The sequence below is a fragment of the Vombatus ursinus genome, unplaced genomic scaffold (genome assembly GCF_900497805.2).
Source record: "Vombatus ursinus unplaced genomic scaffold, bare-nosed wombat genome assembly UNPS02014171.1, whole genome shotgun sequence".
NCBI classification, from domain to species: domain Eukaryota; kingdom Metazoa; phylum Chordata; class Mammalia; order Diprotodontia; family Vombatidae; genus Vombatus; species Vombatus ursinus.
Window position 1 is genome coordinate 5,107,912 of NW_020953949.1, and position 26,064 is coordinate 5,133,975.

The 26,064-nt window shown below is 39.6% G+C and overlaps 2 protein-coding genes across 7 annotated transcripts; one reads left to right on the top strand and one right to left on the bottom strand.

Annotated features, from left to right (window-relative positions):
• Positions 1-1,698: 1,698 nt before the first annotated feature.
• ZNF75A (zinc finger protein 75a) lies at positions 1,699-14,931 on the bottom strand. Of its 3 annotated transcripts, none has more exons than XM_027859640.1 (8): positions 14,845-14,931; positions 13,156-13,238; positions 12,162-12,720; positions 10,175-10,385; positions 9,249-9,340; positions 8,729-8,855; positions 4,129-4,239; positions 1,699-3,962 (listed from the first exon to the last, which is right to left on the bottom strand). In XM_027859640.1, the coding sequence occupies exons 3-8, from the start codon at positions 12,615-12,617 to the stop codon at positions 3,196-3,198; spliced, it is 1,764 nt and encodes a 587-aa protein (XP_027715441.1). In that variant the 5' UTR covers positions 12,618-12,720; positions 13,156-13,238; positions 14,845-14,931; the 3' UTR covers positions 1,699-3,195. The 3 variants fall into 3 exon arrangements, with proteins under 3 accessions (XP_027715441.1, XP_027715439.1, XP_027715440.1); XM_027859638.1 differs by lacking the exon at positions 14,845-14,931 and adding an exon at positions 14,736-14,818; XM_027859639.1 differs by lacking the exon at positions 14,845-14,931 and having other exon boundaries at positions 13,156-13,314.
• TIGD7 (tigger transposable element derived 7) lies at positions 14,855-20,343 on the top strand. Of its 4 annotated transcripts, none has more exons than XM_027859643.1 (2): positions 14,855-15,114; positions 16,739-20,343. In XM_027859643.1, exon 2 carries the CDS (start codon positions 18,337-18,339, stop codon positions 19,996-19,998), a length of 1,662 nt encoding a protein of 553 aa, XP_027715444.1. In that variant the 5' UTR covers positions 14,855-15,114; positions 16,739-18,336; the 3' UTR covers positions 19,999-20,343. The 4 variants fall into 4 exon arrangements, with proteins under 4 accessions (XP_027715444.1, XP_027715445.1, XP_027715446.1 ...); XM_027859644.1 differs by lacking the exon at positions 14,855-15,114 and adding an exon at positions 15,126-15,745; XM_027859645.1 differs by lacking the exon at positions 14,855-15,114 and adding an exon at positions 15,126-15,737.
• The last annotated feature ends 5,721 nt before the right edge of the window (positions 20,344-26,064 follow it).

Below are 26,064 nucleotides of genomic sequence, written 5' to 3' on the forward strand. Positions count from 1 at the left end.
TTTCTGTAGAGCATACTACCATGCTTCTGGTCCTCCAGATACACAACTTCAGAATCTTTCTTCTCTCCATCCCCCATATCTAATCAGTTGCCAACTACCCCAGTTCAGATCTTCATCACCACTTGCGTGGTCCACTAATATTAGCTTTCTGATTTGTTTTTCTGCTGCTTTAGTCTCTCTCCCCAATCCTTATTCCAGTATAGCTGACCAAATGATTTCCTAGAACACAGTTCAGATAATGCCATTCCTCTGTTCAAAATTTTTAAGTTCCTTATTCCCTCTAGGATAAAATAGAGATGCCTTAACCTAACTTTTAAAGCTTTTCACATATAGGTTCCAGCCTCCCTTTCTGCATATTGCTTACTGCAATTTACTTACTGCATATTGCTCCCCTCAGGCATGCTATGTTCCAGCTAAGGCTGCCCTAGTAGCAGTCTTCCAAACTTAGCATTCAATCTGTACTCCGTATCTTTGCCTGGGCTACCCTTTATGCCTAGAAGGTGCTCCTTTCTCACCTTTGCTTAGGTTCCTTCACGGTTCAGTTCATGACATGAACTCCTACAAAAACCTTTCTGGGTCCTCTTAGTAGCTGTTATCGCTCAAGTATGTTGCGTTTGCCCATATGTACATCCTATGCCTATCTAGTAAAACATAAGGTACCACAGTGTATACTATGGTGCCTTGCAAATAGTTGGCATTTATTATTGAATTGGTGAATGTTGTGTTACACCCTCTGGCCTCCAATAGAACATAAATTATTGGCAGCGTTGTAACCAGTGTTTGTCCTAGGCAAGTGCTTAATGTTCACTGCATCGAATTAGAACTGCCTTCCAGACACTAGCAAAGTTCCTCCACCTTTTTAGGGCCTTATCATTTGCTTTTTATTTGGAGGCTCCTTGAAGCTCTAGTGGATAGTACCATACTTAGGATCAATCTTTTCTGAGCCAGAATTCTTTTTCCTAGCAGACTTTGCTTTCCCTTTAAGTATCCACCTCACTGTGTCATAATCAATGAGAACACCAAGGGGTGACAGTTAATAAAAAAGATTACATTGCAACTAGAGCAACTGCTTTAATGTTGGTGAGTGGCATATAAACACCACATGGGTGGAAGGACTAGCCCCACACCAGTAAGTGGCTTCATTTGGAGCACTTGGCTTAGACCTTTGTCTTTATCCCCTGGCTTGTTTCAGAGGAACCTAAATCACTTTAAAGAAATTCATTTTCATCTTCATGCCTACTTGTTCATCTGAACAGAGGCTGACACCTGAAAACACAAAGCTAATAAACAGAAATGTTCTGATTCACCTGGGGAGGTGAGGAAGGGGGGAGTCAAGGTAGTAATATAGAATTAAGGAGACACAAATCTCAAACATGACTTTAAGGAGATATTGTGGGACAGAAAGACTCCCAGGAAGTCATAGCATCATATGACAGGTTATCTGTCTAACATTTCTGCTACTTACCTGCTTGGCCTTTTCTGATCTTGAAATGAGATTGAGTGTTAGAGGCAGGGAGGAAGGGGCATGGACCTAAGAATTCAGGCCAGGCTGAAACTGCCATGGAGAAACCACGGTTCAGAAAAAAACTGTTTTATACAGTCCTGGATATAACCCTGTAAATTGGAATTAGTTCTTTCTATAAGTAAGTAGCTATGTAGCCATATGCTAGTTATAACCTAAAATGAAGAGATTGAGGTAGACGATTTTTAAAGTCCTTTCAAATTCTTCAGTTCTGATTATGTGATTTCTATGCAAGGCTGTGACTAACCCATCTCAGTCAGGAATGTACTCTGAATTGAGAATTCCCAAGAATTTTTTATTTGTATCCTCAGAACTTAGCACAGTACCTGGCACAAATTAGGCACTTTACAAATGCTTGTTGATTGACTGATCTGCAGGTAGGTTCCTCAAAAATTTATAAAACCATAAAAACTACCCAACCTACTGAACTTATTATCAGGAAGCTTTTATTATGTGTACATTTATGTGTCATGTTAAAAAAAAATCAGACAGTTCTGTCCATTGAGAGCTTATAAATATAAGACAGTTGATACTGACATGTTGTTTTTCTGATCTTATTACCATTTTTAATACCAGTTGCCAAACTATCCCCTTTGTACCCAGACATTTCAAGTGCTCTCTATATCAGGAAGCTAAGAGATGACAAGATCCTGTCTGTAATAAATAAGTTTCCAGTTTCCCATGGAATATTAACTGAAAGGTAACAGACTTAGAGCTGATTGTTTTTCTTTTGGGCCTTAGGCAAGTGCTATTTTGCAAGGCTGTCCTATCCTCTTGTTCACTTTTCCAGGTAAAAAAAATTCTGTACCTGACCTTGTGAACTCCTTCCAAAACCTCCTGAATGTGTACTCCTCACATCTAATTGGCAGTTCTCCTCCTGAGGTAAATTCCAATGCAATTTTGTTTCATTAGAGACAGAGAATAGCTTGCTATCCATCATCTTCCATAAACTATCAATTAAGAAACATAAGAGCTGATAGTTTTTTTACTTCACAGTTTTTTCTGCAAACTAAATAAGCAAAAAATGAATCAACAGGATTTGACTGCTAAAGGTTAAGACGTTAAGCAAGAAGTTAGAGTAGTCAATCTTGTGAATGGTGTTTATATAAGCAAGAGGCCCAAGAGAAAATCTTAACCAAAATGCTTGGGAAAACCATAATTTAGGATATCTCTGCTGCACAGAATTTGGAATAAGAATTTTAGAATAGGAAATTGATGTACTTGCAACAGTAAAGATAATGATTTTGCGTGTGTGTGTGTGTGTGTGTGTGTGTGTGTGTGTGTGTGTGTGTGTGTCTGCCCTTTGTCTTAGGGAATGCCATTTCTGATAGTAATTTTAACTTGTGTTTTTGAGAGTGGCAGAAAAGACTAATACATGATCAGCATTCCTTTCCACACTGTATATGTATGATGATTATTCTTTGGTTCAAGACAACATCTGCTATTTGAAGAGTTGGTTTTTTGGCATAGTATACTTGTTATTTTGTCAGATATAATCAGTATAGCTGTCCTATAAAGAATTTTCTTGTCATAAACAAATCATTATGTACTGGAAATATTGCCATTCCCTCTTGCATAGTCTCTTTAAATTCTCTTTAGAGAAAAATGGGGTTTACACCTTAACATTTTTCAAATATTGATAAATTCATATAAATCTATGTTCTTTTCAGGGTTTAGCTCCACTTGGAGCTTTCCTTCAGAACGAGGACATTGACTGTTTCCTTTTCTTTGTGGAGTTTCTGGTGTCTTAGAAGGCTTGAACGCCTACTGAAGTTCCTCCCACACATGCTACATGTATAGGGTTGCTCACCCGTATGGGTTCTTTGGTGCTTAATGAGATGAGAGTTCTGACTGAATCTTTTTCCGCATTCATGACACTTAAAGGGTTTCTCTCCTGTGTGCGTTCTTTGGTGAGTGAGAAGGTTTGTGTTTTGACTGAAGCTTTTCCCACACCAGGAGCATCTATGTGGCTTGATTCCTCGATGTGTCATCAAGTGTTTATTAAGATCTGAGCTCCATCGGAACCTTTTATCACATTCTTGACATTTATAGGGTCTTTCTTCAGTGTGGACTCTCTGGTGCTTAATAAGGTCAGAGCTCACTTTGAAGCTTTTCCCACATATTTGACATTTGAAAGGTTTTTCTCCCGTGCAGGCTTTCTTGTGGACCTCCATGAGTTTTCGTAGACTTTTTTTCCAGGAAGCAAATTTCTTCCATCTTCCTACAGGTAAATTTTGCTGTGGCTTTCCTTCTCCACGCTGCTTTTCATGAACTTCTTTCAATTCTGCTCTCTGGAGAACTTTCTCATCAGTCTTTTTAGATACAGATAAAGTACTGTCTGGTGCTTGTACTTCTAAGGGAATATGATGTACTGCCTTAGGCTTTTCATTCTCACTTGTAGCCTTAACCTCATTAGGATAAATAGAAGAATCAGTCATTTCTATTTTGGAGAAAAAGGAAATCGAAGAAAGGGGAAAAAAAATTAATGATGGTTGATAAAAATAAATAAAAGAACAGAATTTCTAAAATTGCTAACATCCTGAAAGCACTGAATACCAGAATATTTATTTCTGGGTTAGTCTGATCCATTCTCCTTCATTGCTCACCTGTATTAGAGTCTTCTGGGATCTCTTTAGATTCCTTAGAATTTGTGACACATGGCTCTTCTTCTTGCTCCAAACAGGATATCAGTTCAGGTTTGGGAATCAGAAACAGTGCTGAGGAGAAGAAATAAGTAGCAGTCATCTTGACAGTGACTTGTTACTAACTAAACAACACATTTCAGGTGTGACCCAATGATTCCTTAGAAGGTGTTGTACGTTTCTAAGGAAATGTGATGCACTAGCTGAGTTTCTTCAGCCTCACCACTGACTTTAATTTTGAATGTGCAGGATCTTAGCTCCAGTATCTCTTATGGTTGTATGTTGAGAGAAAGGGACTGAGAAACAAATTATGTAGATAATAATAACTCACATTTCTAGAGGACTTAACAATTCACAAACCACTTTCCTCACAACAGTCTTGTGAAGTAGTTAGTTTTTATCTCCATCTTACCAATGGAAAAAAAAAACATGTATATTTTCAGAAATGACATAGCTAGTGAGTGTCAGGGACAGAATTTGAACCCAGGTCTCCTGACTAAGGTTAGTATTGCCTTTGAAGGATAGGCATATACCATACTTTTCCCCTGAAAGCTCTATTTGACTCGGTTTATTTGTTGAGAGGAAGAGGAGCAGCAACTAAACCCTAGAGAGTATCAGACATCTCTCTCTCAAATCAACTGAATTTTAATAATGTTTCAGCCTCTTAACTATGAAGATCGATTTGATCCTGTAATAAATAGGGACATTCAGGGAAAAGTTTCAAGGTCAGTGATCTCTGTACTCAAGCTGACTTAGGTAAGAAGTATAGAAAAAGTATAGAAAGATATCCAGAGATGTCAATGTGGAAATAAAGTAAAAGCACAGAATTATTATCCGATTTGTTCCATTCCCAAAATTGGTTCCATAAAATGGTGACCTGAAACTTAAAGGTTTTGGGGACCAGATATTGCCCAGGGCTGGCCCCCACCACTTGGGCTACTGATGACATGAAAAGACTTAGATGAATATTCATCAGCCTTGAGAATCCAGTAAGCCAGAAGTCAATCAGCTTTTTTTATTTTTCTCTTTGTCATCAAGATCACTAGAGTAAGGGAATGATGTAGAGATAAGGACTTTTATTTTTTGAGGATGTGCTCCCTTGGAAAATATGTGATCCAGAAGAGACGACATGAACTTCTAAATAGAAGACAGGTTAAATGTCCCAAATCCTCTGTTTCAAGTTTTAAAGAGGGAGGTAATTAGAATTTGAAGAAGAAACTATAAAAAGAACTCTATGGCAGGCAAGTCTTTCCAGCTGGGGCGTGTGTGCATTTTTTTCCTTTAAATTTAATTTTGTTTTCAATTAAAAATTATTTCTCTTCCTCTTACATCCTTTCTGTCAATAGAAAAACAAAACAAAAATTCTTGTTAAAAATATGCACAGTCAAGTGAAACATATTATTGCATTGGCCATGTTCAAAAGATATGCTTCAATCCTTTGGATGTATTCTAAGAAAGGTGAGCATAGAGGCATAGCCAAGATGGCAGAGTGACGGGAAGCAGTGCAGTCAGCTTCCCTACACAAAATCCAAAACACAGATCTAGAAAAAGCACACCACCAGTGGGGAAATCCAGAAAATGATACAGTGAGTCGTCTGTCTGGCCTAGGTCAGCATAGGAAGACAGAAAGGGAGGTCTGTGAACATTGGGAATGAGGTCAGACTAGGAGCATATTGGTGGTGAGCACTGCACTATTAAGAGAGGCTGTCAAGGACAAGAGATCTCAGACCCATACCAGGACACTGTGACAGGGACAGTGCATACTGGTGACTTTGTTACCCACTACACAGTTCCAGGTCAGAGATCTAGGATGGACTAAGAAAGGGACCTGCCCAGGGGATCTGACATTCTCAGATAAAGAGACCCTGGGGCTGTGTATAGAGAAAGTTCAGAATCCAGTAGCAGCAGCCACATGGCTCAAAGCAAGGTCTCACTTTCAGCATCTAGCCCAGCCTGTAGAGGAATAAATTCAGCAGGAATCCCAAACCAAAGGAGAGTCTATGGTTCTACCTGTTTGAACCAAAAAAGTTTTCCAGTTGACTGATGGGGAAGAGTCTAGTAGTAGTCTACTTCTATATAGACCCAAACTTAGTTTGGCAACTTGCAGAGCTCAGACCAGGAGGGACAGCAATCAGACTTTGCTCTAGATCAAACCACTTTGGGAGCAGTGAAAGCTTACAAGTCCCCAGCCTGTTCCTGAGATTCTAGAATAACGTAACACTAAATACCTTAAGAAGTGAGCAATAAGACCAGCCCTCCAGAACCGTCGCAAAGCTCTGCCCTAATATCTAGTATGAAGTCTGGAGTCTAGAAGTAAGCTGAAAGAATTGGAGGGGAGTATGGAGGAAGAACTACGCCATAATGAACTATTAGGATGGCAGAGTCTCTCAAGACACAAACACAAAAGAAAGAGAATTACTCTAAAATATCTACAAGCTATGCCTCAGAGAAAAACACAGTCTAAGCATAAACTCAACTGTAATTCCTAGAGGATATGAAGAATTTAAAATGTTTTTTTATAAGTGGAATGTGAATGCTTGAGGAAAAAAATTGGAAAAGAAATGAGAGCTGTAGAAGAATGAATAGGAAACAAGTACACACCTTAGCCTAAGAGGTACAAATCCTTGCCCAAGCAAAAATCTCCCTGAAAATTAGAAATGAACCATACAGAAACCAATGATTCCATGAAACAACAAGAAATATTCAAATAAAATTAAAAGATAGAAAAATTAGAAGAAAGTATAAAGTGTCTCATAGCAAAACAACTCACCTGGAAAACAAATCAAGGAGAAAAAATTTAATCATCATTGTACTATCTGAACACCGTGACCAAAACCAAAGAAAAAAGCCTGACACTCTATTTCAAGAAAACTGCCCAAATGTCTTAGAACCAAAGAATAATGTGGAAATCAAAAAAATCCACTAATCAGTCACCTCCTGAGAGACACCCCACAAGTGAAAACTCCCAGGAACATTATAGCCCAAAATCTAAAACTTCCAGGTCAACAAAAAAATACTGTTAGCAACCAGAAAGAAAGAATTCAAATACCAAGGAGCTACAGTCAAGATCACACATGATTTAGCAGCTGGAGAACTTGGAATATAATATTCCTGAAGGCAAAGGATCTAAGCTTAAAACCAAGAATAACTTGCCCAACAAAACTGAGTATAAGGCAGGGGAGAGAGAGACTTTTATTGAAATAGAAGATTTTCAAGCATTCCTGTTGAAAAAACCAGAGCTGCAGAAAATCTCTGAAGGTCAAACATAGGAGTGAAGAGAAATATAAAAAGGTAAACATTAATGAACAATGAAAAAGAACTAAATAAAGATAAACTTTGTACATTCAGGGGCAGCTAGATTATGCAGTAGATAAACCTCTAGCCTTGGAGTCAGGAGGACCTGAGTTCAAATCCATTTTTTTTTGTTGTTGTTGTTTGTTTTTTTTTTAAGGCAATTGGGCTTAAGTGACTTCCCAAGGTCACACAGCTAGTAAATGTCAAGTGTTTGGTCTGAATCCGGATTTGAACTCAGGTCCTCCTGACTTCAGGGCCGGTGCTCTATCCACTGCGCCACCTAGCTGCTCCCAAATCCGGCCTCACACATTTGACACTTAACTAGCTATGTGACCCTGGGCAAGTCACTTAACCCCAAGTGCCTCACCAAAAACAAACAAAACAAAAAAACTTTGTACATTCAAACATGGGAAGATGATACATATGTCCCCTCTAATCTCTATCATCATCAATGTTCATAGAGGGTACAATCAGACAAGGCCTGGAAATGGTTCTGTTATATCTTGATGATCTTTAAAGAAGATGTAAAGACGGAACACACTGGGAGCTGTGGACAAGGAAAGGAAGGTTGACGGAAATTATCTGACATAATCAGGGTGCACAAGTAGACATCTATACAAATAAGAAGGAGGGGGTGGGGTGAGCAGATGACACCTGAACCTCACTCTCATCTGAACTGGTTAAAGGAAGGAAGAATACATACACAGAGTTGGGTACAGAAATACATTTCACTCAACAGGGAAACAGGAAGGAAAGAGGAGAAGGGATGAGGAAAAATTAGAGTGAGGGCAAATTAAGGGAGGGATTAGTTCCAAACAAAACAAATTCTAAGGATGTACAAAAATATTTATAACTCTTTTTGAGGTAGCAAAGAATAGGAATCTGCGAGGGTACACATAAACTGGGGAATGGATGAACAAGTTATGGTATATAAATGTGATGGAAACTATTGTGCCAAACTCTTATCAGTATAATCACAAACTTATTAGTCCCAGAGGACTAAGGATGAAACATCCTAACCCATCTCCTAATAATGAGAAAAGTGAAGGATTCAGAAGACAGAATGAAACAAATATTTTATGGCCAATGTGGAAATTTGATTTAACTGACTATGTGTGTTTGTAACGAGTTTTGTTTTTCTTGTGTTCTCAATGCGGGGTGGAAGGGAGAAAAGGTGGATCTTTGTTGATTAAAACGAATAAAATACCTTTTTTAAAAGGTAAGCATATTAGAGAACCTCCCCCACTTTGCTTTAAGATGAAGTTCTTACCTACTGAAATCATATTGCTGTAAGTCTCTTGCATGACATCCTTATAGAGGTCCTTCTGAATAGGGTGCAATAACTGCCATTCTTCCTGAGAGAAATACATGGCCACATCCTCAAATGTCACAGGACTCTGAAATGAGATCAAGCCCCTGCTCACAATCTGCCACCAATCTGACCATTTAGTCTCTGGATAATGAGTTAGAACCAAGACACAATTAAATGTGTAAAAGGAATTCTGGATGATGATGATGCTGGTTCCTCATATGTAACCTCTGGATAAATGGTGGGGAGAGGGCAGGAAGGAAGAGGTATGGAGGAGGCAGCCCAAGGAATAAATAAGCAACCCATAAGTTTCCCAGCTCCTCTGCACAACAAGCCTAATAGCCCAGAAGACAGCACATGAAATTTCCTAGTGGAACTATTGAACAGAAAGGTTCATGGGAAGCAAAGAAGGAAGTTGACAAGGTCATATCCAGTTAGGAAAAATGTGATTTCAGAAGGGACCTTCAGAACTGCAGCTCACCTGAGACTCAGGTGTGAAGACTACAGATGCCACCTCCCAATCTCTGGTAGGTCTGTCTTCGGGAAGGACAGGAACCTGGTGAGCAGGCAGAGCTGAAGAGGGAGAAAAAAGCCAGGGAGTAAAGTGTTTCTATCTTTTGTGTTACGGGACACCTTAGGGTTATTTCTGAAATATAAGAGATCTCTTGATTACTTCAGTAGGGCATGGAAAGAGGTGGCCTTCACACTGCAAATGAGAACAAATATTCCATCAGTCCAAAAGGAAAATGAATAACAAAGTGGAAAGTATTTTTAAGTGGAGCCAATATTCCTTACCCCTCTTCTGGCATACAATGTCATTTCCCCTCAATAAGTGGCTGTTTTCAAGACTACTACAATTAAAAGGGTTTTAAATTGAAATTCACAGATTGATAGAATATTCCAGTTAGCTAGATACTCCAGTATTTAGTATGAAATTTAGGAGTTTGGCTTTTGCATTTTTTCTGGCAGTTCTGATATACATTGCCTTATGACTGAGAACCTTTGTCCTGCTCCCCTAGAGAACTAAGACTTACCTATCAGGACCATACAGTCTCCTTCTTCCCTGCCCAAGTTCCTCCCCTTTTTTCTCTTTTCTGAAAGCCGAATCTGCAACATTGATCATTTCTATGTCCTACCCTGCCCTCACGCACTTAGCTTCTCCACCCTCACCCCCAACAAGCAACTTTCCAATCTGAATATCTGTGAGACCTGCACATCCTTCACTGCAGAGTCCCTCTTCCCTGATGATGAACTGTAGTCTCCTCGAGGGTAAGGTTTGTGTTTTCTGCTTTTGTATCCACTCCAGTGTCTAGTACAGCTCTGGGCACCAAGGAAGTGTTCAATAAATGCTTGTTGACTGAATCTCACCACCCCTAAGAGGAGGAAATTATTGATGAAGCTCCTCACCCCTCTCCTGCACAGGCTGGAGCTCTTTTTCTGGGTCACAGCTCAGTGGTTCCTGTGGTCTTGGGTGGGTACTCCACAATTCCTCTTCTTGGAACACCCCAAAACGCTGGGGCTCGGCTGGCTCCAGATGGAAGCTTAGTGCTTCCGATGCTCCTCCCAAGGGGGCTGCCTTCTCCGAGAGTACTTCCTGTCCCTGCTCATGGACTGTAACCTGGAAATTAATCCCCATCCTCTATTACCACAGGGCTCGGGCTAGAAAGCAACACTTATTTTGGGGAGAGAGTAGTAATTAGGGTTCAGTCCTTCAAAAAGAGATTCTGTGAAAAGTTAGGAAGCACATTGCCTCATCATGATGTAGAGGTGATGCTGGGCCCTCAAAAAGATTTCAACAGTGGAGTACAAGTTCTGGCAGGTCCTACCAAATAGAAAAGCTCTGGTATTGGCCTGGTGATATGCATATAATCCATTGTCTCAAGAGAAGCCTAGTTAAGTTTGGAGAAGCTTGTCACCAGAACATTATTAACATTTATCACTAGGTAATAGTTTCTTTTACACAGTAACTCATATAGTTCCTGAGATATACGGAGTTTGTGACATGCTGGTGAAAATTACAGTAGGACCTACATGTGATGAAATCACAGATCTTTTGAAGTGCTAGTCAATTTTCCTACTATTCTTTTTTTCCTCTTGGTTTCCTCATCAAACCAGATCCTTCATGCTGGCTGCTGCTCCCTCCTTACACAATCACCAAGTTTCCATTTTGGGGGCGATGTTGGAAGGGAGGAAGGAACTGGTTCCTTTCCCATGTGGTTCTGTTGAACTATTCGTGGTTCAAAGCACAGCTCTACACCTGAGTACACAAGACCCAAAGATTGTGCCTGATGTTCTCCAGAATGGGGCCCAGAGGGGATGGGGGGTGGAGGTGGGGATTCTGCTGTTTGCCATCATGCTCCTGAGGGCAGTGGCTCATTTTTTTATGCAAACTTCTACAGAAGGAAAACTAACTTTTTCTGTGCCCAGGAAATGAGTTGCCTGGTATGGAGTAGAGTTGAACTTAGTATATATATATTTTTTTTCCCGTCATTGAATTTTTCCTGCTTTCTTATCTTTCCATTTCCCTTTTTTTTTTCTCCTTTTCTTTGATGCTTTTCTGGAGTTGTTTGCTTTTTCCTTTACTTTTTTTCCTTTTTTTTTTTTTTTTGCATTGCTTTCATTCCTTTCTTGGTTATTTGTATTTTCTCTACTGGGCCTAAATTCAAGTCTTGCCTTCTTGATCAACCTAGATTGTCCCATTAGCTTATCCTTAGTCTTCCTAGACCCAATCAACTCCTCCATCTTGTCCAAATTCCCTCAATGTCCCTATTATCCATGTTACCAGTTCATACCACCAATTTTTTTTTATTGTATTCCACCTGGCCATACAAACTCATGTCGACAATCCTTGTTTCTTATCATCTTATGATATTACAAACACAAATTAATTGAATAAAATGAAATATTAACTTTTTGAAACAGAAAATCAGTAACCCTAAGGCATCAGAGGGCCTAACTTGGAAGACCAGGGATGTGACAACCAAGTCACTGGACAGCAACTTTTACAAATATCCCTCTGTTCCACCTCATAGTAACCTTGCCGATCCTATATTGGGCTGATCTTGGTTAAAGATTCCAATAATCCAAAACTTGGAATTTCTGATAGGAAATAAAAAGTGATTAAAAAGACACTGCAAAAAATAAAACACTTGAAATTAGGACCAACATAAAGTTAAGGCCATGGTCTGGCCCAGAAAGAAGATAGAAGATGTTCCCTTTTCTTTGCTAAGGGAGAAAGAAACTTCTGAGATTTCATTAGCATGGACAGATGTCCTGAGCACTGACTCTCACTAATGAGAAAGTATTTTGCCATAAAAGTATGAATTTGGAAAGTTCTGGAAGAACAAGAGCAATATTTTCTATCTTACCCTCCCTGTGTCCACTTTTCTCATACCTCATTGTCCAATTCGGGAATCTGCTTTCTGTCTCCTTTGCTCTGTCTTATAAGTGTACTCTGCAAATCTTCTACCAGTGTCACTGCCTCCTTGATGCTCCTTGGGGAATGCTTTTGAACCCTGGTCTTTGTCTCCTCAGGCAGAATATTCATGAACTGCTCCAGCAGCAACAGCTCTAAGATTTGCTCCTTTGTGTGGATCTCTGGCTGCAACCACTGATGGCAAAGCTCCCTAAGTTGGCTAAGGGTCTCCTGGGGACCAGCTGACTCCTGGTACCGGAAGCTCCTAAAGCGCTGTCGGCAGCTCTCGGGAGCAGGTTTGTCATTCTGTAGGACACTTTCCTGATTCTGGATTGAATTCTCTTTTAGTTTTTTTCCTAGAGGCCCTTCTTTCTCCCATAAAGCTTGGATCTGAGGATTCAGATCTGCAGCCACCATTAGCTCTATGGCCATCATCCTGTTCAAAAAGTTTTACTCTTGCTTTCAGTGGCCCTGCTGGTGCTCACACTTCCAGGGCTAGGTGTCTCTTTTCTGGCATAAAACTAGGATAATCTTCTTCCTGGGGGCAGATTGAAAAATATGAGCGTTAGTAAGGAAGACTCAGAAGCATTATTCATTTGGTACCACCTAGGAGCCCTAAACAGTCTCCATTCTGACACTCTATAAGGCTGGCGATAATTTAGTTTGTACCTTGTTTTTTGTTTGTTTGTTTTTTCCTGCCTGACTTCCAAACAGCCCCCTTCTAGTTACATTTCTATTCACTTAAACTTCCAACATCTAGAAAGTCAGAAGATCATTTAACTTCCGGTGTTCACTAGCATATTGCATTAAAAAGAGCTTTGGGATTAGCCAAAGATTTCATTTATTTGTTTGCCTACTAACAATGACCCCACAAAGATGGTAGAAAAATCAAACCTTGATGCTTATAAATATTGTTTTCACAAAACATTATTCATAAATAATAATCCCCAGAGGAGAACCTTGATCCTCTCACCTTGAGAGATCTTCTCACTGTTGTAAAGATGAGATCCAGCTTATTCCTCGTTATCTGGAGAGGTCATCAGCTACAGCAATGAACTGTGGATTTAAAATCAGAAAACTTGGGTTTGAGTCCCAGGTTCACGACTTACTAGCTGTAAGACTACAATCTTTCTGGGCCTCTGGTCCTTTATCTGTAAAATTGGGAATAATGATACTTACACTTAGCATTTCATAGAATTGTTGTGAAGAAAGTTTCATAAACTGTAAAGTATCATATAAATATAGATTATTTTACTATTAATATTTTCATTATATTGAGGATATCTCATGTGAAAAAATAAAGCCAAGAATAGAATATGAAGAACTGGGAAAGAAAACAGAAGCCTCCAAAGCAGACTTATTCCTCTGTAACCCTGACCCTTTACTCTTCCTTGAGTCATTCTGGCTTGGTCTAGTGCCTGGAAAGAACCCCACAGCCTGTCCCAGATGTGGCCCAGCTCCACTAAGCTCTCAGAGAGCTATCTATGACAACAAAACTTCTGTCAAATTGGCGGCAAGTACACACCTTTAGTCACAGCTCAGCCTGCATACAAGGAGATACCACCTTTCAGGGTCTATGGCCTACTTGTCACCAAAAGTTTATCTAACAACCTAGGCCACATCATATGTCCCTAGTTCCCAGAACCGGTAGAAGATAACCTATGGCCAGAAGAATCTGCTGCCACCCCAAGAGCTAATGACACTGCTGTGTCTATCTGTGTTGGCTGCAGCCACCTCTAAACTTCCTCCCGCCCCGGCTGTCAGGAATGGGAATGAAAATGTGGGCCTCCATGTCATCCTGTGTGGCACAGGAAACACTTTTATCACTTACTGCAGGATGCTTTACTTCCCTACATGGCAGGTTTATTCAATTCATTCATTTATTTATTAAAGATCAATTACACACTTGGTAGGTACAGTGCTAGAGGAATATGAGGGATCAAATAAGGTGTGTGTGGGTGGGTATGTATGTAATATACACACGTGTATAGATACATAATGCGGCCAAGTCCCTAAGCCTGTTTCATCATCCGTAAAATAGGGACACTTTTCGAACCTCAAAACGCTAGGGAAAAGTGGGCTGCTATTATTCCCAGTGAGCTATTCCCGTCCCCCGTGGGGCTGCAGGCGGATAAATCCCTTCTCTGGGCAGACAGGACCGGGTGATTTCTTAGGTCCCTTCCAGTTCTCAGTCCCATGACTCCTTAAACAAGGCAGTGTGTTAACCAGGCCCGGGCCCTGCGGAGAATCCGCGGCGCAGCAGCCTAGATCCCCTCCCTCCATTCCCAGCCCCCGGGACCCCGCGCGACGTCACCGTAGGTGATGTCACGTCAGTTTGCGTCACGTCCCTTCGGGGGAGGGTCGTATGAAAGCAGGGCCGAAGGCAACCAGAGGCGAAAGAGAAACTCCGCGGCAACCCCGGTCCCACCTGGACACCCCAAGCCCAGCCCGGCGCCGGGGCTGTAAGGAGGGGCTGCTGACTCCCCCAATTCATTACTCCCGCCCACCCCGTCCGGCGCCACTCTCACGGGTCTTCCTGCCGCGGTCTCTTACCCCTTCCTAGGGCAGCGTCCTGTTGACTAGGCCTTGACCGGTCCCGGAAGTGACGCTCGGCCGACGCCTGCCCGCTTAACCCTGCCGGTTCCCTAATACCCTGCAGTACCTGTGTGTTAAGATTCAGAGGTCGGAGGGTGGGGGAAGGTGTAAATGCCACTGATTACCGGGTCCCGCCCGGATCCTAGAGGGGTCCCGGAAGCGTCTCGTCATGTGGTGCTGTGTGTAGAAGACTGCTTCCGGGTTCTACGGGTTTCTCCGTCCCATTTTTACGGCGCTCTGCAGTCGGCTCTCTCGATTCCTCTCCTTTGGGAGGGAGGTTGAGGGGGAATGGAAGCAGGTCGTAAGGATTTCTGCGGCGGGCGCGGAGCCTCTCCCGGTAAGGGGCCGTGTCTCGTCCTCAAGGCCTACCCCGTAATCCTCTCGTTCCCCGCCACGGCCTTGTTCTCCTTGAGACCCAGGCTTGTCGGCGTTTAGTGAGACTCCGACGCCCCAGGGTCAGCCGGGCCCGCCCTTGGTTTAACCAGAGAAACCTCTCGTTTCTATGATGCCACACGGCGAAAAGCCGCAGCTTCTCGGGTCGCTCGATCTCCACGTAAATTCCCTGACTTAGGTGGTGCAAAGAGTATTTCTCATACGGAGGAGAGCGCGGGTCCCGGGAACACCCAAACCCCAGAGCGAGTGAAGGGTAGAGCCGTGACTCCCGGGGATTGCTTCTCCCGCTCCACCTCCCTGCTTCTCGGCAGGCACCTGTTTGGGAAAAGGAATTGACGTAAGGCTACCGAGAAACGCTGTAGAGGAAATTGGTGCTCTGGGAGTTTGCTCGGGGCTTGAGAACACAGTCGAGCGATGACTTAAGCGCGTAGGTGAAGCCTGCCCTGGAAGACTGGAGGTGGTTTGGGACTAAGAGGCCTTCAAAGGGAGCTCTTTACTGCACCCCTCTGAACTAAGAGTCAACCCTGCAACGCTCTGATTTCATTAGCACAAGGAAGATTAAACAATGTATAATGGTAGTAAATGTTGAATTAAGGATGTTGGGGGAGGCCCTTTAAATAGTGATTGGGGGTATCGCTTGGCAAACAAGGTTTAGAGAAGGGAGATGGAGATAAGGGGGGAAAGACTTCCGAAGAGAGATAAATATGCTATCACTTTCTCAGAGTTCGTTGTTGCCTACTTGTGCTCTCTCTTCCAAAATTTCCCATTGAAGTTTCTTCTATTAGGAATTTGTTTGGGGGGAACCCTAGTTCATGCCATGGCTTTGGGTCTCAGTTCTCTATAGAGAGAATTGGCTTGTGTCATAGATCCTTTTGGCAATCTGCTGAAGCCCATGGGCCCCTTCTCAGAATATTGCTTTTAAATACATAAAATACATGGGATTACAAGGGAAACCAATTATATTGAAACACAATTATCAAAATAGTAAATATGTTCGAAGACCTCAGGTTAAGCACTCCTGTAGGAGAATATCTCTTTAAGATCCCTTCCAGCTCTAACATCCTATGAATTTTTGAATTGCTGTGATGGGATCAAGATGTGCATTCAGTGTGTAGTTACACTGATTTGCTTTTACCTTTCTGTCTTATGAGGTATAGCATGCATATGGTAGTTTGCTAACTAGAGTGAATGGAGCAGTCTTTGTCTGAGGAGCAGAATTGTTTTTAACCTCTTTCTATTCAATGCTAAATGATGCTTGACTGTCAAACCTATGTAATTGGCTTTGCAAAAACTACTGTATGTTGGTCAGCGAGTCTATTGTCATAGACTGTCGTGTTCCATGTGATCTTCTCCATTAATCAGAATCTAAGGTATTCAGTCTCTTACAGCTAAAGTGAGGGATAAATCATAGATCCTTAGTATAGAGAGTTCCTACATGAAAGACTTGAGAGAAATCTACACAGTTGGAAAATGCATTCAATTCAGTCAGTTACTATCCTTAAGGGAAATGAAATAACTGAAATGTCAATCTTTCAGTCATTCCCTGACAAACTTTTCTTTCTTCCCAGTACATGGAATGGAAGACAGCTAAAATTTCTATACCCTCTTATGTATTTGTGGATCAGGAATGAGAACAAGCAGAAGATTTCTGAGAAATTGAAATCACAGAGAGTGTTACCAGAAAGACCTCAAGAGATTATGCTAAAATGATGGAAAGACAGTGAGAATGAAAGAGTTGTGGAAAAATCCCCTAGTTAAGAGACTGCATGAACTCACTCCCCAAGAGAAGGATTTACAGAAAAGAATAGACCAAAAATTCCAAGTTAAACCCTTAAAAGTGCCTTCCATCTGCTAAAAAATTTTATGATCTTAACTCTCTAACTCACCAGAGTCTACACTGAAGAGAAATTATAAGTATTCCAAATATGAGAAGAATTTTTCTTAGAACTCTGCATTGATTCAACTCAAGGAAATCAAGTCAGAGAAGAAGTATTTTAAACGTTCAAAGTTTGGGAAAACCTTTATAAAGCTTTTAGACTTGGGCATCCCAATACTACCATACTTCTGAAGCATTATAAGCATCCAAAGATCCTCACTGAAAGCTGGACTTACGAGTAATTCATTAGAGACCCCATACCAGGATAAGAAAAAGAGCCAAAGACCATGGTATAATGGAAAGAGCACTGTACTTGGGGTCAAGTGGTTCTCACCATTACTAGTTATGTGACATTAGGCAAGTAAATATCGCTGGGACTCATTTTTCTCATTTGTAAAATGGGAGATGGGACTAGGTGATCTCTAAAGTCTTTCCAACCTCTAAATCCTATGACCTGAGTGTGGAAAAAGCTTCACTCAAAGTAGAAATATCATTATCAACCATGAAATTAGTAATTAACTAATGTAATAAACATAAGAGGTTTGTCAAGACATGTTATTGGATATGGTAAAATTGTATTTATTTTGGTAATGGGCTGCTTTATCAACTTTACTACTCAACAGAATGTCCTCTGTTTCCAGTTCTCAGAACATCAAAATAGTACATATGGCAGGTCCTGGAAGACTGAAGACCTGTCCCAGGTTCCTAGCCTGTTGCCTCATTAGCTGTATTTACTGAATTGTACAATTTTTTTTTTTTTTAGCAGTGAGGTGAAGCCGTAGCATTGGGAAAGAAAGATTTGATCTCAGTCTACCAACTGGTTCCCTCTCTTACCCTCTTTTCAACTACCTTTTAGAGACTCTAGGCATCCTTTGATTTTTCTTTGCTTGTACCTCCTTCCTGTTTTATGCTCTCTGTTGTCTTATACACCTTCTTTCACATAGGGTTATAAGGAGGGTTCCAGGGTACATTTTGGTCTTCTTTCCTTCCTGATTGTCTATACTTGAGAAGGACAAGAAGTGAGAGGGTACCAAAACATTCCTGAAAGTTCATTATTCTAGTGCTGTAATAATAAGGAGGAGGAGGATCCCCAGTAGTGGCAGTTTTGATGTTCGTTGTTAGGTTATTACCTTCCCACCAATCTATACCACCTGTGGTTGCCATTCTATCAGTATTTTACTACCAATATCTGTGCCCTCTGTGTTTTTTCAACTTTTTACTTATTGTCATCCAATATTGCTGTTTTTCTCCCAACTTCTCCTTTTTCTGTATATTGAAGTAACATTCACTATGAATAAGAGAGGAAAATACACAACATTGAATTTAGAGGAAAAAATGAAGGTCTTGAGTAGAATTGAATCTGGGCACTCTCTTAAAAGCGTAATGGATGAATTTGGAATCAGTAAATCAACATTTTATGATATTAAAAAAAATAAGAAATTGATTTTGGACTTTGTGTTAAAGCAAGATATGCCATTAGTCGGAGCAGAGAAAAGAAAAAGAACAACGGGTGCCAAATATGGTGATGTGGATGATGCCGTTTACATGTGGTACCAACAAAAGCGCTCAGCAGGTGTTCCTGTTAGAGGTGTGGAACTTCAGGCTGCTGCTGAGAGATTTGCTCAGTGTTTTGGTCGAACAGACTTCAAAGCCAGCACTGGTTGGCTTTTCAGATTTCGAAATAGGCATGCAATAGGGAACCGAAAAGTGTGTGGGGAACAAATTCTGAGTTCAGTTTCAGAAAATGTTGAACCATTTAGACAAAAGATATCCATGATCATCAAAGAGGAGAGACTGTGTCTGGCTCAGGTATATAATGGGGATGAGACAGATCTTTTTTGGAAATCAATGCCAGAAAATATTCAGGCAAACAAAAAAGATATATGTATGCCAGGGCGGAAAATAAACAAAGAACGATTGTCAGCTCTTTTGTGTGCAAATGCAGATGGGACCCACAAGTTGAAGTCAGTTATTATTGGAAAATCAAAGCAGCCTAGGTCTATTAAGGATGATGTAAATACTTTATCAGTGATATACAAGTCCAGTAAAGAGGTCTGGTTCACCAGAGAATCATTTTCAGAATGGTTCTTTCAGAACTTCATTCCAGAAGTTAGAGATTTTCAGCTTAATGTCCTGAGGTTGGATGAAAAGGATATAAAAGCAGTGTTACTCTTAGACAATTCTGCAGCCCATCCTTCAACTGAGTCTCTAATTAGTAATGATGGGAGAATCAAATGTATCTTCTTCCCCCCAAATACTACATCATTGATTCAGCCAATGAATCAGGGTGTGATCTTGAGCTGCAAACGACTTTATAGATGGAAGCAGCTTGACGAGAGTCTGGTAATCTTTGAAGAGAGTGATGAAGAACAGGAAACAGGAGGAGAAAAAACAGTTGCAGAAATCAAAGCTTATAACATAAAAAGTGCAATTTCTAACTGGGCAAAGAGTTGGGATGAAGTAAAGCAAATAACAATAGCAAATGCATGGGAACATCTACTTTACAAAAAAGAACCAGAATATAATATTCAAGGCTTAGAAGATGGTGATTATAGAGAAATTCTTGAGCGATGTGGTGACCTAGAGCCCAATTTAGGTGATGTCAGGATGTGGTTAACTGGAGATAATGAAGCACGTTGCCCTCCCAAAATGGAAGATGTTACTAGGGAAGTTACTCAGGAAGAAGGGGTTGTTGAAGAGGAGGTAGGACAACGTTCAGCAAAGTTTAAATTATCCAGTATTCGAGAGAATTTGGACTGTCTCCTTGACTTTGTTGATGCCACTCCAGAGTTTCAAAGATTCTATTTCACACTGAAAGAGATGCAACAGGAACTAATCAAAAAGCAATCCCAGAGAAGAACCTGCTCTAAAATTGGTAGCTTTTTAAAACCAAGAGTTTGTAATATTAAAGATTCTTGTAATTTGCCTTCAACTTCTGGGTCCGGTAATTAAGTCTTCTATGGCGAAAGACTTGTGTTTGATACAGCAGGCTTGGTGTGAATTGTAATTTTTTTCATTAACTTACCTCACATTACTTATGAGTGCCCATTTATATCTTTAGTTTATATTGTGTATAGTACTTGAAAGTAATAAATTTGCATTTCTTTAGAAACATTCTCCAATTTGGACATTTACTGCTGCAGACAGTGGAGGTTTTGTAGTGCTAGAAAAAAATGCATTGAGTAAGCATAATGTGGGAAAATCTTTAATCCAAATCTCAACATCATTTCCTATCAGGATAATACACAAAGACAGAATTTTTAGCAAGTAAATGTGATATAAAGATGTGCTGGTGAACATTTTTTCATTTGAGACTTTTTAAAATATATGTTACATGTATTACTGTGCTGGGCACTGAGAAAGATAGAAAGTTTATACAAGACAGTGTTCCTGCTCTTATGGAGCAGTCAGGTAAGGGAATAAGACATACAAATATCTAATATATAATAATAAATATATGAGACTTGCAAACAAATGAGATTCAAAAGGGGAAAGGTCATTATTGGGAGGAAAGGCTTCATGGAAGAGATGTTATTTTAAGTTAGACTTTGAAGAATAGGTAGTAATTCAGCAGGTGGAAGGGGCATATAGATGGCAGAGGCAGTTCCCTCAGACATTGGAAACATCATGAGGAAATAAAGGCACAGAGATGAGAAAGCATAGACCATGTGTGAAGATGTAGCCATATTATAATATAGAGCTTCTGGAAGAGAAAAATGTGAGCTAAAGCTGGAAGGATAAGATGGTGCCAATTTGTGGAGAGGCCTGAATCTGAATACCAGGCTTGAAGAGTTTGGTTCACTCAGTAGACAGTAAAATAACAGTGAAGAGTTTTGAGCAGAGGAGTGTTATGACCAGATCTTTGTATAATGAAGATGCATCTAGCATCAGTGTCAAGTCAACAAACATTAAGCGCTTACTTTATGCCAGACACTGTTAAATGCTGGGGATACAAAGAAAGGCAAAAAACAAGCCATGATCTCAAGGAGCTTACAGTCTAATGGGGGAGACATTAGACAACTATGTTCAAAAAAGATATATAGAAAATAAATTGGAGATAATCTAGAAGGCATGAACATCAAGGGTGAGGCTTGTGCAGAGGTGGGATTTTAGCTGAGCTGCACATACCATGTGTAATTTGCTGTTGCTGCTCTTATTAGGGGAGTAAGGGAGAGAAATTCCCTTCTCCTATTATTTACTTCAGGGTACAAGGGAAATATAAAAAAGTAAGTCCTCAAGAGCTGACAGCGTCCCAGAGTACATCTAGCATGCCTTTTTAAGGAGGGCAGCTACTCCTTAACGAAATCCCTCGTAACTCTTGTGCCTTTCCTCTATTAATTATTTCCTATTATCTGTATAGCTTATTTGTATATATTTGTTTACATGTTGTTTTCCTCCATTAGATTGTAAGCTCCATGAGGGTAGGGATTGCCTTTTTGTATCTTTAGTGCTTAGCACTATGCCTGGCACTCAGGTGATTAATAAATATTGATTGAAATTTCCTATGTCCAGTCATCTTGATTGGGACTCCTCACCCACCACTCTAACATTTTTCCTTCTAGTAACTACTTATTTGATTTAATAAGTCAAGCAGCAGTGCTTTGGAATACATTGGCCCATATCCCCAATTCTGGACAACTTTGGTAATTTGAAGAAGATCCCGAAATCTATTTGATACTGGTTTTAATTGCCTCTCCCACTGCCATTCACTGAGTCTCAACAATGCACTTGCTGCACAGTCCTTAGACACTCCTACTAGATTTAAGGAAATGGCAAACCTCTCTGGTATTTTTGCCAAGAAAATCCCAAATGAGGTCACAGAGTCAGACACAATTGAAATGACTTAACAACATCAGAATTTAATAGTGTTTTTTTTTGTTTTGGTGGGGGGGTTTTTTGTGAGGGCTTCGATTTCACATACTTGGGTGTACCTGGAACTTTGGTCACTTACAAACATATAGTTATAAATATTCAGCAAAGCTGTATAAAATTCCAATGGCCTTTGACATTTCAAAAAGGTCTACCCCAACTTAAAGGCAATTAGAAAACAATTTATTTTATTAATTTATTTATTTTTAGTTTTCAACATCCACGAGATTTTGAGTTCCAGACTCTCTCCCCATTTCATCCCTTCCTCCACCCCAAGATGGCATGCATTCTGAGTACCCCTTCTCCTAATCTGCCCTCTCTTCTATCTCTCCCCCCCTTATCCCCTTCTTCAATTTTCCTGTAGGGCAGGATAGATTTCTGTACCCCATTTCCTATATATCTTCCCAGTTGCATGTAAAAACAATTTTTTTTTAACTTTTGGAAAACAATTTTTTTTTTGGAGTCTGAAGGTTAGAGGACAAAAAATATGTTGTTTTTTTTGTTTTTGTTTTTTTGGGGGGGCTGTGGTTTTTTTTTTGTTTCTTTTTTTGGTTAGGCAACGGGGTTAAGTGACTTGCCCAGGGTCACACAGCTAGTAAGTGTTATGTGTCTGAGGCCACGTTTGAACTCAGGTCCTCCTGAATCCAGGGCAGGTGCTCTATCCACTGTGCCACCTAGCTGCCCCGAGGATAGAAAATATGGAAACAGGAATACCCAATGTAAGGCATTCATAGTTCAAGTGAGTCTTGATGAAGGTCTATACGAGGACAATAGCCATGGGATTAGAGAGGAGGAGACTGGTGGGATAAATATTGCGGTACAAGCAACAGAACTTGTTGTAACTGATTGGAATTGAGGAAAAGAGAAGAGTAAAAAATAATAACATTAAAAGTTTAAACACAAAAGATTGTCCTTGGTTGTAATAGTGAAGTCTGGAGAAGAAGCAGGCTTGAGTAAAAACATAAGGTTTTGTGAGGTAGTGGTTGTTTTGTTCCTTTGGTCTAAGTCTGTATGTGTGTGTAATATGTATATATATTTATATATTCTATATATACACACATATAACTGGTAGTGCTACTCAATCAAGTATTATGCATTCACTATGTATCAGACAGTATGTTAAACACTGGGGATACAAAGAACTATGCCTACAGGGAGCTTGCACTCTACTTAGGGAGACAATAGTTACATAAATAATAGAATCTGAGGAAAAAATTGAAAAGGGAAATAATCTTAGAAGAGAATGTGGTAAACCTTACCTAAGGAATGGATTCCCTGAAAACTAGAATTAACCAAAACAGAAATCAATGATTCTGAGACAACAGGAACAAAAAAGCAAAAGAAGAAAATAAGATCTGATATAAAAACCTAAAACATAATTAGGGAAAGATCATTGAAGAATCATCAGACTCCCTAAAAACCATGATTGGGAAACAAAAACAAAAACAAAAACTTGGACACTATATTTAAAGAAATTACAAATGAAAACTGCCCATATCTATTAGGACTAGAGGGTAAAATGAAGATAAAGAATTTACTGATCTTGTATCAAATTTCTCTGATAAGGGTTTGGTTTCCAAGAGATGTGTGTATATATGTGTGTTTGTGTGTGTGTGTATATATAACTAATAGCCATTCCCCAATAAATAAATAGTCAAAGGATATAAATAAACACTTCTCAAAAGGACTGCAAAATATTTATAACCACATGAAAATTCTCCAAACCACTAATAATAGAAATTATAATTAAAACAACTCAGATTTTACCTCACACCCTGAAAATTGGCAAAAACGGCAAAAGATGGCAGCAGTCAATGTTGGAGGACTTGTGGGGAAACAGTCACATTAATACATTGTTGCTGGAACTATGAAATGGTACAACCATTTGGAAAGCAATTTGGAATTTGCAAATAAAGTGACTAAAATTTCCATATCCTTTGAACCAGAGACTCTGTTACTGGGCATATACCCCAAGCAAGCCATTGATAAGGAAAAAGTCCCTATATACTCCAAAATATTTATGGCAGCATTTTTTGTGATAGCTAAGAATTGTAAGTAAGTAGATGCTCATCATTTGGGGAATGGCTAAACCAATTGTGGTACACAAATGTAATAGAATACTACTGTTCTATAAGAAATGGTGAGTACGATGAATACAGAGAATCATGGAAAGATCTCTGAACTGATGCAAAGTGAAGTAGAGCCAAGAAAACAGTAACACCAAAAATGTAAATAGAACTACACATCAAAAAATATGAAAAGCTAATGTAACAAAATTATAAAGCTCAAACGGGACTCAAATGAAGAGATAAGAGAAAACATCCCCAACCTACCCCTTTGTGGAGATGGGAAGTCCACAGATGTTTTTATACATTACACATTTTTGAACTTTTCCAGTGTATCAATTGGTTGTACTGACTTTTTTTTTCCTCTCTAAAAATACCATTTGTCATATGTGATGGCTCTCAGGAAGGGGAAAGGAAGGGACATGTGGTGATGTAAGAAACAGAAAATATCAATTAAAAAAACTTATTTAAAAATACAAACTAACTCCTGAAAGAAACCCTCAAAAGAAAAGTCCTAGGAATGTCTTAGCCAAAAATTTGCAGCTTCCATGTCAAAGAAAAAATACTTCAGATATCCAGAAAGTTCCAATACAGCATAACCACAGTCAGGATCACACCCAAAATGGCACTTTCCACTATAAATGAGAGGAGGTTTTGGAATATAATATCCCCAGAAGCAAAACATACGGGCTTATAACTAAGAATAATCTATCTTGCAAAGCTAAGTGTAATCCTATAGGAGAAAAATTAGGATCTCTAATGGAATAGAAATATTTTCAAGCATTCTTGAGATGGGGAAAAACATAGCTGAATAGGAACTTGAAAATGCAAACACGAGAAAATCAAGAGAAATCTAGACAGGAATGTATTTGAATAATTGGAAGGGGCTATATGATGCAATACTAACATTTTGAAAGAGAGAAGAAACAGTTGTCTCTTTAGAAACTTAATATCTCGGATGGCATTAAGGGAATTAAATAAGAAAAAAAGGAGCTGACTGGATTGATTTTGTTCTGAAGTTTTTAAGAGGGGGAAAAAGAAGAGAGAGTAAAAGGAATAGATTAATGCAGAAAGGAGAAGGAAGAGGTGAAATTTACAGTTTCTCATAGCTGGGGTACATGAAAATATACAAATATGGAGGAAAGGGTTGGGGCATTGGACATCACATGTACTTCACTTTCATCTGACATGGACAAAGAAGAGTTGAAAACTAACACACATCCAAAGAGTTTTGTGTAGAAATAAACTCAACAGAGAAACACATGGGGAAAAGGACAGAGATTGTTAAGAGGAAGAATAATACTGGGGAGGGAATAGTCATAAGCAAAACAAACTCCTGATCCTGAAGAGGAGATTGAAAAGAAAAGACAAGAGCTGGAAACTAAGGGATGCCCATCAATTATGGAATAGCTGAACAAATTGTAGTAAATAAATGTAATCTAATATGCCATGAGAAATGGTAAAAGAAACAATTGCGGAGAAGTTTGGGAAGAAGAAATGGGAAGTTCGAACTGATACAGAATGAAGGCAGAACCAAGAAAATAATTTATACAATACTTTAAACAACAGTGATAAGAATAATAATGATGACGATGATAATCACTAACATATAGCATTTATGTTGTGCCAGGCAGTATGCTAAGCACTTTACAATTATTTTATTGGATAATTACAACAATACTGGGAGATATGTGTTATTATTATCACCATTTTATAGATGACAAAACTGAGGCAAATAGAGGTTAAATGATTTGCTCAGGGTCACACAGCTTTTCATTGTCTAAGGCCAAATTTAAACTCAGGTCTTCTTGATTCCAGGCCTGGTGCTCTGTCAACTGTACCACCTAGCTGCCAATAACAACACTGAAATGAAAAACAATTTTGAAAAACTCAAGAACCCTGATCAGTGTAATGACTAATCACTTCTTCAGGGGATATGTGATGAAGCATGAGGCATACGTTTTTGGACATAGACACTGCCAGTTTGTTTAGCATGATTTATTTGTTGCAAGGTTTTCCGCCTCTTCTGTTTCTAATTGGTAAGAGAGGGAGATGGAAGGGGAAATAACAACAGTAATGTCAA